The sequence below is a fragment of the Schistocerca cancellata genome, chromosome 9 (assembly GCF_023864275.1).
Source record: "Schistocerca cancellata isolate TAMUIC-IGC-003103 chromosome 9, iqSchCanc2.1, whole genome shotgun sequence".
NCBI lineage: Eukaryota > Metazoa > Arthropoda > Insecta > Orthoptera > Acrididae > Schistocerca > Schistocerca cancellata.
The window spans coordinates 346,443,022-346,456,558 of record NC_064634.1 but is presented as its reverse complement, the minus strand read 5'-3'; the positions used below and the strand labels follow the sequence as shown (position 1 = coordinate 346,456,558).

The window sequence follows — 13,537 nt, the reverse complement described above, 5'->3', positions numbered from 1 at the left end:
TGCTGTTTGTGTATGAGAAATCGGTTGGAAACTTTCCTCATGTCAGCATGTTGTCGGTGTTGCCACCGGCGCCAACATTATGTGAATGCTCTGAAAAGCTAATCATTTGCATATCACAGCATCTTCTTCCTGTCGGTTAAATTTCGCGCCTGTAGCAATTCATCTTCGTGGTGTAGCAATTTTAATGGCCAGTTGTGTAATATAGGGGAAAGGCAACAATAATCCGGATGGATCTCCTACGAGACGTCCGATTCATTTTCTCTGGTATTTCGACATATATTTGCAATTTGGTTTTTGCGATGTGCAGGTGGATTTAGCCCAAACAAATGCTGCTCATGATGTCTGTCATGCGACTCCTACTGTTGACAGAAAGCGTCTGTTTGTTTTTAGAAACGGGATTTTACCTGCCCATTCGGTAGAGCGGTGTGAGATTAGTCTAGTCCGACATTCGTTGTATTGGTATATATTAACAGGGACAGCAAAACACGAAGAATAACCAGTACTCCAACGGCGGCATCCTGGTCTGCGCTGACTACTACTGCCTTGCAGCAAAGCTATTCGGTCGCTGCTGGACTACTACACTATGTGATCAAAACTATCCGGACACGTGGCTGAAAAGACAAGTAGTGGCGCCCTCCATGGGTAATGCTGGAATTCAATATGGTGTTGGCCTATCCTCAGCCTTGATGACAGCTTCCACTCTCGCAGGCATACGTTCAATAAGGTGCTGGAAGGTTTCTAGGGGAATGGAAGCCCATTCTTCACTGAGTGCTGCACTGAGGAGAGGTATCGATGTCGGTCGGTGAGTCCTGGCACGAAGTCGGTGTTCTGTTGAATTCAGGTCAGGACTCTGTGCAGGCCAGTCCATTATAGGGATGTTATTGTCGTGTAACCACACAGCCACAGGCGTGCATTATGAACAGGTGCTTGATCGTGTTGAAAGATGTAATTCATCTTACCCGAAATGCTCTTCAACAGTGGGAAGCAAGGTGTTCAAAACATCAATGATAGTCCCACGCAAAAAACAAGGGGTACAAGACCCCTCAATGGAAAACACGATCACATCTTAATGCCACCGCCTCCGAATTTTACTGTTGGCGCTACACACGCTGGCAGATGTTCACCGAATATTCGCCATGCCCACACCCTGCCATCGGATCGCCACGTTGTGTACCGTGATTCGTAACTCCACGCAACGTTTTTACACTGTTCAATCGTCCAATGTTAACGCTCCTTACACCAAGCGAAGCGTCATTTGGCATGTACCGGCGTGAAGTGTCGCTTATGAGCAGCCACTCGAGCATGAAATCGAAGTTTTCTCACCTCCCGTCTAGCTGTCATACTACCTGTAGTGGATCCTGATGCAGTTTGGAATTCCTGTGTGATAGTCTGAATAGATGTCGGCCTATTACGCATTGCGACCCTCTTCAAGTGTTGGCGTTCTCTGTCAGACGACAGACGAGGCTCAAAATTGCTCTGAGCACTATGGGACTTAACATCTGAGGTCATAAGTCCCCTATACTTGGAACTACTTAAACCTAACCAACCTACGGACATCACACACATCCATGCCCGAGGCAGGATTCGAACCTGCGACCGTAGCTGCAGCGCGGTTCCGAACTGAAGCGCCTAGAACCGCTCGGCCACATAGACCGGCCAGACGAAGTCGGCTGTACTCTTTTGTGCTGTACGTGTCCCTTCACGTTTCCACTTCACTATCACATCGGAAACAGTGGACCTAGGGATGTTTAGGAGTGTGAAAATCTCGCGTACAGACCTATGACACAAGTGACACCCAACCACCTGTCTACGTCGAAGTCCGTGAGTTACGCGGAGCACCCCATTCTACTCTCCCACGATGTCTAATGACTACTGAGGTTGGTTGGTTGGTTGGTTTGGGGAATGAGACCAGACAGCGTGGTCATCGGTCTTATCGTATTAGGGAAGGATTGGGAAGGAAGTCGGCCGTGCCCTTTCAGAGGAACCATCCCGGCATTTGCCTGGAGTCATTTAGGGAAATCACGTAAAACCTAAATCAGGATGGCCGGACGCGGGATTGAACCGTCGTCCTCCCGAATGCGAGTCCAGGGTCTAACCACTGCGCAACCCCGCTCGGTGACTACTGAGGTCGCTGATATGGAGTAACTCACAGTAGGTGGCAGCACAACGCACCTAATATGAAAAACGTTTGTTTTTGTGGGTGTCCGGATACTTTTGATCACATAGTATATTTATTCCTTGTGTTTAATTGTCCCTATTAATATATATATATATATATATATATATATATATATATATATACATCGAATGACGCACTACAGTAATTTGGGACAGCTCTATCGAATGGACATTTAAAATTCTGCTTTAAAAATAATTCTGATCGTAACTGGAAACAAAACGACGCTTTCTGTCGACACTGGACGTCGCATGAAGCGCGTGGTGAGCAGTGAACTGCAAAAATGAAATTGCAAATATCTGCCGAAACATCAACTGTATATAGCGCGTACCGGGAGGAATGAGCAGTTTTCAGGGATATGATAGGAACGATCATTCTAAGCAAGGAGAGAAGTGTAGTAAACATGGCTCTAAAAGGTATATGCCTACCTTAAGACATATGAGAACTTCTTCATCTTCGATACTGTGGAACAAATCTGTTCTACTGCAACCTCTTTGCTTCCAATATTTTGAGTAGTGGTAGCGTGAACCAAAGCGAGAAAGAGGAGTTCAGTAAAATTGGGCTCTAAAGTACATACCTTAAGATCTTGTTCGTCTTCGCTAGTGCAAAACACATCCCTTCTACTGAGCAAGTGCTAATACCTCTTAAGGTATTCGTTTTATCAGACAATTTTTTCTTGTTTTGATTCGTACTACCTCCTCCCAAAATACTGAAGGCAAAGAGCTTGCTGTAGAAGTGATTTGTTTCACAGTATCGATATGCAGAACTGCTTATAGCTCTTAAGGTATGCTTTTTAGTACCCATGTTTACTAAACATTTTTGCTTGGAATGGTCATTCGTGTTATATCCTTGAATATTGACTATTCATTCTGGAATGCACTGTGTGTGTGTGTGTGTGTGTGTGTGTGTGTGTGTGTGTGTGTGTGTGTGTGTGAGAGAGAGAGAGAGAGAGAGAGAGAGAGAGAGAGAGAGAAAGTCTAAGTCTAATTGATGAGCTATGTCTTAAGAGCATAAAATTTTCATGGTTTATGTACATAACTGAAACAAAAATTCACTGTAGGAAATGACGAACGGAGAAGTGACAATAATAAAAAAAATGGTTTCACTTAAATCTATGCTGACCTGGCTTCCCAGTTTTTCCGCAGCAGTGCCGTTTTTGGCATAAATGTCTTGGTGCCCCGAGAAAACAATTCTGGACACGTAATTGTCCTAGTTTTCAATCGAGAAACAAAATGCGTGCAGTAATAATTCTCATTTATTTAATATTCACAAAAGTCCCTATAGGCCTACCGCATTTAGTTTAAATCGTATCGTGCCTAAAGAAAGAGTAAGAAATATGTTGAGAAGAGAGATGTATTACCTACCATCGCCTCTGACTTTTTTACCTTCCGCTTTATGGGTCTCGATACAAATAAAAACAAAACCAAAGAAGGTATCGCTTAAACCATTTTTCCCAACGGGACTGCAGCCATATGGAAGTCACTTTTGTCAAGAATGTAAGCGATGGGGCGTATGTTAGCAGTACTTATTGAGTATTGTTTGGCATGTATGACCGGTTGTCTAGCGGTCTGCAGTCAAGAGAAATATTAAGTTTTAGTAACTAACAACCTAGTAAGTGACTAAACATTAGAGAAAATACATCCAAGCTATTACAATGAAAAAGTATGTATCAGTCTTTTTTATTTCTGAAGAAAATAATTTTATTTTTATGAAATGTACCTACTTGCTCCTTTCAAAACCACAAAACGAAGATCCGAGACACATCCCGAAAGTGAGTTTCCCTGTTCGATTTTTTGACACTCACCTGCCGCACTATTTCTTGAACAGCAGGGGATTGGTGACAATTTCATGCAACAATGATTGCGATATCTGCGGAAAATGACTGCTGAGCTCCGTAATCGTGAAGCGACGGTTCTCTAGAGTGCGCTGCCGCACCAGCTCAGCCAGGTAATCATTGATGAGGAACGGTCGCCACTGCGCTCTTCGTCATGGATACTTTGACGACTTTCGAGAAAAATCCTTCATCAGCAACGCATCACCTGTTTGCATATGATGTTTTGCCTGTAGACCTGACAGAGCTGAAGGTGAATATCGATGGGTGCTATATTTTGTGCTTGAAGAAATGACCGAGCCTCAAAGAGGGCGGGAGAACGGATAAGGGACGCCATTTCGGGGCTGCTGCCGTGGTACTGGCAACAGACGGGACCTGTTCGGCAGACAGTTGATTGTCGCGTCATAGATCTGTTGCTCATGCGTGATTTTCACGGCCAAATACGTCTACTATAAAGGAAACAACATCGGAAAAAGTGAATAAATAAAACATGATTTTGCGACTGGTTGCTGCATATTTGGTAATTTTATAACATCGGTAAACTCACTTTGTGGACGCGTCTCGTACATTTTTACTATGGAATTTTCAGCTGCGGCATATGCCTGTTGTCAGTTTCAGAATACCACGTTAACTAACAATAAAGGTAAGTGTAAGTGTGGTAATGAAGTTAGGTAAACCATAAGTGCCACGGTTTTTTCTCTTTGAAAACTGGTAGCTTAAATTAAACAAAGAATTTTTACCATGTTGCAGCCCTGTCAGCAACTGTGATAAATTAATACTTCAAAGATCCACCTCAGCTGCGAAAAGTTAATGGTCTTTACCCAGGTTTCAGCTAGAGTAATCTAGCCTTCTTCGGAAGCATAAAATAAACTAACACATGCCAGAATAAGGCACGGTCAAACAAAGAGCTAAAGTACCGTGGTACCATGTCAAGCTGCGTTGATTAGCTGAGGAACAGCCCCGGCCCCACTTCATGGGAATGGGTCGGTTAGCCACGGACGCTGCGTTGGAACTCCAGCAGCGTCTGCAGCTAACCGACCCCTTCCCATGAAGTGGGGCTGAGGCTGTTCCTCAGCTAAGTAACGTAGCTTGACATGGTACCACAGTACTTTAGCTTTTTATGTTTGACCGTGCCTTATTCTGGCATGTACAGTGGAAACTCGATTAACCGTTATCTTCGGGACCGTGGTCGTGACGGTTGAGCGAATAGACGGATAACAGAAACACTGTATTCCTCCCAAACATAGCCTCAATCAATTATTTTATGTATAGACACATGTCACTCTCACAGTACTATAATAAAATTTCGGAGCGAAAACAAATTAAAGACGATTGTAATAGCAAATAAAACTATTTATTGCATTTTTGTACTTTGAAACCTGGAGCAGCTTTTTCAGAGAGTGATGCTGATGTCTTTTGATGTGTTGGCAGAAGAGCCAACACCGTATAGCTAGAGGAGGCCGAAATGCACGCGTGCAAGCTCACGCAGACTGGCGTGAGGTCTGGAACAGTTAACGGAAATTATAGTAGCAAATGAAGTACGTAGTTGAAGTAATACTTAACTTTATTCCATAATTGGTGAACATCGGTCTGACGGTACAGGCTTATTAAGATAACCAGCAAAAGATAAATGGCGCCTTGCTAGGTCGTAGCAAATGACGTAGCTGAAGGCTATGCTAACTATCGTCTCGGCAAATGAGAGCGTATTTGTCAGTGTAGCTTCGCTAGCAAGTCGGCTGTACAACTGGGACGAGTGCTAGGACGTGTCTCTAGACCTGCCGTGTGCGGCGCTCGGTCTGCAATCACTGACAGTGGCGACACGCGGGTCCGTCGTGTACTAGCGGACCGCGGCCGATTTAAAGGCTACCACCTAGCAAGTGTGGTGTCTGGCGGTGACACCACATCTTTTGTGGTAAAGGGTTCCAATAAAGCCCTGTTTCATCACAATTGTAAACTTGCTCCCTAACAGGATTCAATTCAGTCTTTTTTTCTTTAAATTGTTCCCGGAACTCAGCAATTACAGAGCTATCCGCGCTGAGTTTTTCTCCACTGATATCAAGTTGGCGAATGATATGACGAAATTTAAACTTGTCGAGCCATCCGATACTTGCTTTAAAAGACGAGTCGCCATCGAGTTTGTTGTTCATTTCACAGCCTTGGCCATTATTATAGGCCCTGAAAGTGGAATCCGCTGACTTCTTGCTTGTATAAACCATCGGTACATTGCAGTGTCCAATTCATCATATTTTGCAGGTTTCATTGTCTTTCTCGTTCGCACATCTCCATCCATGCTCTGCATTGTTGACACATGTTGTTCTATTTTATCAGCATCACGATTTATATCGTTAACTGTTGTTCTTCCAATACCATAAATCAGCGCTACACTTGTCGCAGTTTTGCCCTTTCTTAAGCGTTTTATAATTTCAAGTTTTTGATTAAGTCCTAAAACAACACGTTTACGTTTTTCAGACATTTTATCAAGTCACTGTATCACTCACACCTGCACTAAATACGGTAGTGTAAAATATTAGTCAATAAAGCTTTTCAAGTGGAAAACACGTAACACGGCACAGCCCGCTAGATACACTGCGACAATTACAGTGTTCTCGCCACAACTGGAAACCGATCCAGTGGTGATTGTTGACTCACAAGTGAGACAAAGACAAGAAAAGGGGGAGATGTGCTAGCACGTCAACTGAAGGTCATATTTTATGTACCATTCAACGGCGGGCGGGTACATTCACTTCCCACTAAAATAGAGTAAATAAACAAAGCGAACGCGTCACTGCACCTTAGAGCATTCTGTTACTTCAAGAAGAATATAATCATTCCAATCCCAAAGAAAGCAGGTGTTGACAGATGTGAAAATTACCGAACAATCTACTGAAGATGTGAAAATTACCGAACAATCAGTTTAATAAGCCACAGCTGAAAATTCTAACACGAATTCTTTACAGACGAATGGAAAAACTAGTAGAAGCTGACCTCGGGGAAGATCAGTTTGGATTCCGTAGAAATACTGGAACACGTGAGGCAATACTAACCTTATGACTTATCTTAGAAGAAAGATTAAGGAAAGGCAAACCTACGTTTCTAGCATTTGTAGACTTAGAGAAAGCTTTTGACAATGTTGACTGGAATACTCTCTTTCAAATTCTAAAGGTGGCAGGGGTAAAATACAGGGAGCGAAAGGCTATTTACAATTTGTACAGAAACCAGATGGCAGTTATAAGAGTCGAGGGACATGAGAGGGAAGCAGCGGTTGGGAAGGGAGTGAGACAGGGTTGTAGCCTCTCCCCATTGTTATTCAATCTGTATATTGAGCAAGCAGTAAAGGAAACAAAAGAAAAATTTGGAGTAGGTATTAAAATCCATGGAGAAGAAATAAAAACTTTGAGGTTCGCCGATGACATTGTAATTCTGTCAGAGACAGCAAAGGACTTGGAAGAGCAGTTGAACGGAATGGATGGTGTCTTGAAGGGAGGATATAAGATGAACATCAACAAAAGCAAAACGAGGATAATGGAATGTAGTCGAATTAAGTCGGGTGATGCTGAGGGTATTAGATTAGGAAATGAGACACTTAATGTAGTAAAGGAGTTTTGCTATTTGGAGAGCAAAATAACTGATGATGGTCGAAGTAGAGAGGATATAAAATGTAGACTGGCAATGGCAAGGAAAGCGTTTCTGAAGAAGAGAAATTTGTTAGCATCGAGTATAGATTTAAGTGTCAGGAAGTCATTTCTGAAAGTATTTGTATGGAGTGTAGCCATGTATGGAAGTGAAACATGGACGGTAAATAGTTTGGACAAGAAGAGAATAGAAGCTTTTGAAATGTGGTGCTACAGAAGAATGCTGAAGATTAGATGGGTAGATCACATAACTAATGAGGAAGTATTGAATAGGATTGGGGAGAAGAGAAGTTTGTGGCACAACTTGACCAGAAGAAGGGATCGGTTGGTAGGACATGTTCTGAGGCATCAAGGGATCACCAATTTAGTATTGGAAGGCAGCGTGGAGGGTAAAAATCGTAGGGGGAGACCAAGAGATGAATACACTAAGCAGATTCAGAAGGATGTAGGTTGCAGTAGGTACTGGGAGATGAAGAAGCTTGCACAGGATAGAGTAGCATGGAGAGCTGCATCAAACCAGTCTCAGGACTGAAGACAACAACAACAACAACATCATGCTGTTACAGCAGTGACGGTTAACAGAAACTGACGGTTTAAAGAGTGACGGTTAAACGAGTTTTTTCTGCATTAGTTTATTTTATGCTTGTGAAGAAGGGTAGATTACTCTAGCTGAAACCTGGGTAAAGACCATTAACTTTTCGCAACTGAGGCGGATCTTTGAAGTATTATATTAAACCACATGAACCACCGCCCAAGGTGCCTCGGTGGAGTGCGCGCTCAGTACGTTGCAACAGGATCGGTGAGTGAGTGTACACGTGTGCGCGTGCGCTGTGCAGAGCCTGCTGACGCACGTGTCGCGCGCGACGAAGAACACGCTGAACAAGCTGGGCGTGTTCACGGTGTCGTCGTTCCACGCCTTCATCTGCGCGCGCAGCCCGTCGCTGCTGAACAACCTGCTGGCGGGCCGCGGAGCCACCAAGCGCCGGCCGCCCATGCTGTCGCGCTCCAACTCGGGCTCGTCGCGCCGCTCGCTGCAGCTCTCGTCTCGCGACGACCAGGACAAGAGCGTCAAGGTCGCGCTGCCCGACAACCAGGTCAGAGGTTGTCCCGCCTTCTTTTCACTCTCCTACAGGCGAGCACGCCGCCTAGCATAGCATAGTCTAGCCTAGCCTAGCCTAGCCTAGCCTAAAGCACCGCTTCTTTGTCTCTCTCCTCGCACACTGGCTGATATGTTACTCCCTGCCAGGGGCAGATCATACATAATCATTAACATCTCTTAAATTTGCGTAAATAGAAACATGCGGTCTCATAGACTTTGTAAAATGTTTTATCACTTACCTCCACATTACCTGACAAAAATTAAGTGAATAGTCACCTATTTCATTTTACACTGAAGAGCCAAAGAAAGTGATATAACTAATATCGTCTAGGGCCCCGCAACACGACACGGGAAGGACTCGATTAATATTCTGGAGGGAACTGACACCACGAATCCCACAGGGTCGTCCATAAACCCGTAAGAGTACATCTACATCTACACGGATACTGTAGGCGCCCCGGTGGTCCCGGTCACCTACGGTGGACTGGATGGCCGAGCGGTGACCTCTCCAGTTTTCAGGATGCTAGGAAATGACTGTCGACGCGTCAGAAACGCCAAAGAAACATTATTAATTCGTAACACCTTTATTCCTGCCGAGTACAATGTGGCTCGGTGATATCAACGATCTTCCCCGAGTCCTCGCCGACTCGTAGCGATGACACCAGATCCGGGCCGCACAGTCTCGCTAGCGCAGCGCCGCGTGCTGTGGCGTAGCGGAGGAATGTCCTCACTTCGTACTTCGGCCGCGCGTGGCTGGTGGCGCTCGGCTGGCCGGCCGGCTCGGCAAGCCGCTGTGCGTAGATGGCTCCGGGTTGGAGTCCCGGCGCTGTCGGCACGAGAGGCGTTCTCGTAGTGCGGAGTGTACTCTATCCCATCCCGTCTTCTTCCCTGCTCCTCCCGGTGGCTCGTCCGCGGTGGACGGGCGGAACGGGCTGCAGTCCCCCAGCGTCGTCGGCTCACCCGGTTGTGACGGCGGATGCACAGGGCCTAGGCCCCGCACGATCTCGACGACGGCTCACTGATGTGGTAAGCATTGGCGGCGAGCGAGTCTGCCATGATGTCTGCTAATCCTGGGTTGATGATTGACACCGGCAGCAGAGAAGACCAGAGCTGGTACTGTCCCCTCACGTCTGCTGCTGGATGGGCCGCCCTTACTGCAACATCTCCTTAATAAAGATTAACATGTCGATCACCGAGCTGAGCGCTACGCAGTGACCCAGTACACATCTAACTACAAGTCTAACTGCGAGTGCCCTGTTGCTATCAAAGCTGGCGTATTTAAAGGAATCACGAGCGACGTCCTGACGTCATGCTCGTTTGTAATGAACGCTTTCGTTCCATTTATACTGCTGATTCGTCTGTCGTACTCGCCCCTTAGGTGTTCTTGCGACAGAGTTACGTGTTGTTATGGCAGACTTACACGAAGTTGTGAAATGCAGTACAGCTGACGCTATACCTCTGTCTTGCACTCTGCGAAAGTCTCCGTCTGACACAAACCCGCGTGCTAAGCAATTCTCTCTCGCCTGTTGTGTGTAACCAGGCCATTGCCCCTGCGTGACGACACATTCCATACATGTGCAATCCTCTTAGCTCTTGGCTAACCTACTGCCTCTGGCTCTCGGCATTGGCAACGAAACTTTGACAATATTCCACGTTTCCAACTCTTTACTATTCCGTGACACTACTATAAATCAAATCACATTTAAATGCCTGGCAGGGGGTTCATCGAACCACCTTCACAATTCTCTATTATTCCAATTCGTATAGCGCGCAGAAGGAACGAACACCTATATCTTTCCGTACGAGCTCTGATTTCCCTTATTTTGTCTTGGACATCGTTCCTCCCTATGTAGGTCGCTGTCGACAAAATATTTTCGCATGCGGAGTAGAAAGTTGGTGATTGAAGTTTCGTGAGAAGATTCCGTCGCAACGAAAAACGCCTTTCTTCCAATGATGTCCATCCCAAATCCTGTATCACTTCTGTCACACTCTCTCCCATATTTCGCGATAATGCAAAACGTTCTGCCTTTCTTTGAACTTTTTCGATGTATTCCTTCAGTCCTATCTGGTAGGGATCCCACACCGCGCAGCAGTACTCGTACTCTAAAAGACGACGGACAAGCGTAGTGTAAGCAGTCTCCTTAGTAGGTCTGTTACATTTTCTAAGTGTCCTGCCAATAAAACGCAGTCTTTGGTTAGCCTTTCCCACAACATTTTTATGTGTTCCTTCCAATTTAAGTTGTTCGTAATTGTAATACCTAGGTATTTAGTTGAATTTACGGGTTTTAGAGTAGACTGATTTGTTGTGTAACCGAAGTTTGAGTTCCTTTTAGCACTCATGTGGATGACCTCACACTTTTCGTTATTTAAGGTCAACTGCCACTTTTCGCACCATTCCGATATATCTTCTAAATCGTTTTGCAGTTTGTTTTGGTCTTCTGAGGGCTTTATTAGTCGATAAACGGCTGCTCAGATAGTCTCCCAAAACGTTTATATAGATAAGGAACAGCAAAGGGCTTATAACACTACCTTGGGGAACACTAGAAATCACTTCTGTTTTACTTCATGACTTTCCGTCAATTACTACGAACTGTGACCTGTCTGACAGTAAATCACAAATCCAGTCACATAACTGAGACGATATTCCATAAGCACGCAATTTCACTACGAGCCGCATATGTGGTACAGTGTCAAAAGCCTTCCGGAAATCCAGAAATACGGAATCCCTTATCAATAGCACTCAGAACTTCATGTGAATAAAGAGCTAGTTGTGTTTCACAAGAAATATGTTTTCTAAACCCATGTTGACTGTGTGTCAATAGATAGTTTTCTTCGAGGTAATTCATAATGATCGAACTCAATATATGTTCTAAAATCGTGCTGCATATCGACGTTAACGATATGGACCTGCAATTTAGTGGATTAGTCCTACTACCTTTCCTGGATATTGGTGTGACCTGTGCAACTTTCCAGTCTTTGGGTACGTATCTTTCGTCGAGCGAACGGTTGTATACGATTGTTATGTATGGAGCATCAGCATACTTCGAAAGGAACCTAATTGGTATAGTCTGGACCAGAAGACTTGCTTTTATTAAGTGGTTTAAGTTGCTTCACTACTCCGAGGATATTTATTTCTACATTATGTTGGCACATGTTCTCGATTCTAATTCTGGAATAGTTACTTTGTCTTCTTTGTGAAGGCATTTCGGAAGGCTGTGTGAAGTACTGGGGGTTGGAGATCTCTTCCGAATAGCACGTTTCAAGGCATCCCAGATATGCTCAATAATGCTCATGTCTGGGGAGTTTCGTGGTGAGCGTAAGTGATTAACCTCAGAAGTGTGTTCCTGGAGCCACTTTGTAGCAGTAGCATGGGGAGTGTCACGTTGTCCTTCTGGAATTGCCCAAGTCCAATGGAATGCACAATGGACATGAATGGATGCAAGTCATCAGACAGGATGCTTACGTACGTGTCACCTATCAGAATCGTATCTGGACGTATCAGGGGTCCCATATCACACCAACTGCACGCGCCCCACACCACTGCAGAGTCTCCACGAGCTTCATCAGTCTCCTGCTGACATGCAGTGACTATGGATTCATGAGGTTGTCTCCATACCCGTACACGTCCATCCGCTCGATACAATTTGAAACGAGACTCGTACGACAAGGCAACATGTTTTCAGTCATCAATAGTCCAATGTCGGTGTCGGCGGGCCCAGGCCAAGCGTAAAACTTCCTGTCGTGCAGTCATCAAGGGTACACAAGTGTGCCTTCGGGCTCGAAAGCCCATATCGATGATGTTTCGTTGAATAGTTCACAAGCTGACACTTGTTGATGGCCCAGCATTAAGATCTGCAGCAATTTGCAGAAGGATTGCACTTCTGTCACGTTGAACGATTCTATTCAGTCGACGTTGGTTCCATTCTTGCATGATCTTTTTTCGGCAGCAGCAATGTCAGAGAGTTGATGTTTTACCGGTTTCCTGATATTCACGGTACACTCGTGAAATGGTCGTTGGAGAAAATCCCCACTTAATCACTACCTCTGAGGTGCTGTATCCCATCGCTCGTGTGCCGACTATAACACCACGTTCAGTCTAACTTAAATCTTGATAACCTGACGTTGTAACAGCAGTAACCGATCTAACAACTGCGCCAGACACTTTTTGTCTTGCAGAGACGTTGCCGACCACAGCGGCGTATTCTGCCCGCTTCCATGTCTCTGTATTTGAATACGCGTGCCTATACCAGTTTCCTTGGTGCTTCATTGTACGAACGCTATTCGGAAAGTGAGGAACTGTCCGTCGCGAAATGGAAACCACTGTGAAAATACGACGAGGCTTTTCACAGACGTTTTGGGCAGTGTCTCTAGTATGACCGTCGATCGCATCAACACGCTCTTTTCAGTTGCGAGCGCACTGTGCGCGAGTAAAGATGCCTAGAACAACAATGTCTCCCGACAAGTATGAGGGCCCGCTGAGAGACTTCGCCTTAATGAACGCAGCCCACCTAACACAACTGCCACGCACTTCCTTCTTCATGGCAATTCCCAGACGCACTCTGCAGGGGCAGTGAAGACGCTCCTGCAGCCTTTTCGATGGGAAGTGTTCGATCACCCACAACACAGCCCAAATTGCCTCGTCCTGAGTATCTTCTCTGTTCACATGAAACACTGGATACGAAGACAACACTTGGGCGCAGGCTACGCGCTATAGACCAGCGTAGAGAATTATCGGAAAGCACACGCGGCTGCCTTCTATGACGATGGTGTTGGAAATTTGGTGACTATGTAGAGAAGTA

At 45.2% G+C, this 13,537-nt stretch overlaps 1 protein-coding gene across 1 annotated transcript in view; it reads left to right on the top strand.

The window, feature by feature from the left end:
• Window positions 1-13,537, top strand: part of LOC126100239 (protein still life, isoforms C/SIF type 2) — a 939,475-nt gene that overhangs the window by 761,643 nt on the left and 164,295 nt on the right. The window contains exon 6 of the mRNA XM_049910820.1: window positions 8,476-8,733. Within this exon, the coding sequence (XP_049766777.1) occupies window positions 8,476-8,733 (258 nt within the window). The remainder of the gene's footprint in view (window positions 1-8,475; window positions 8,734-13,537) is intronic.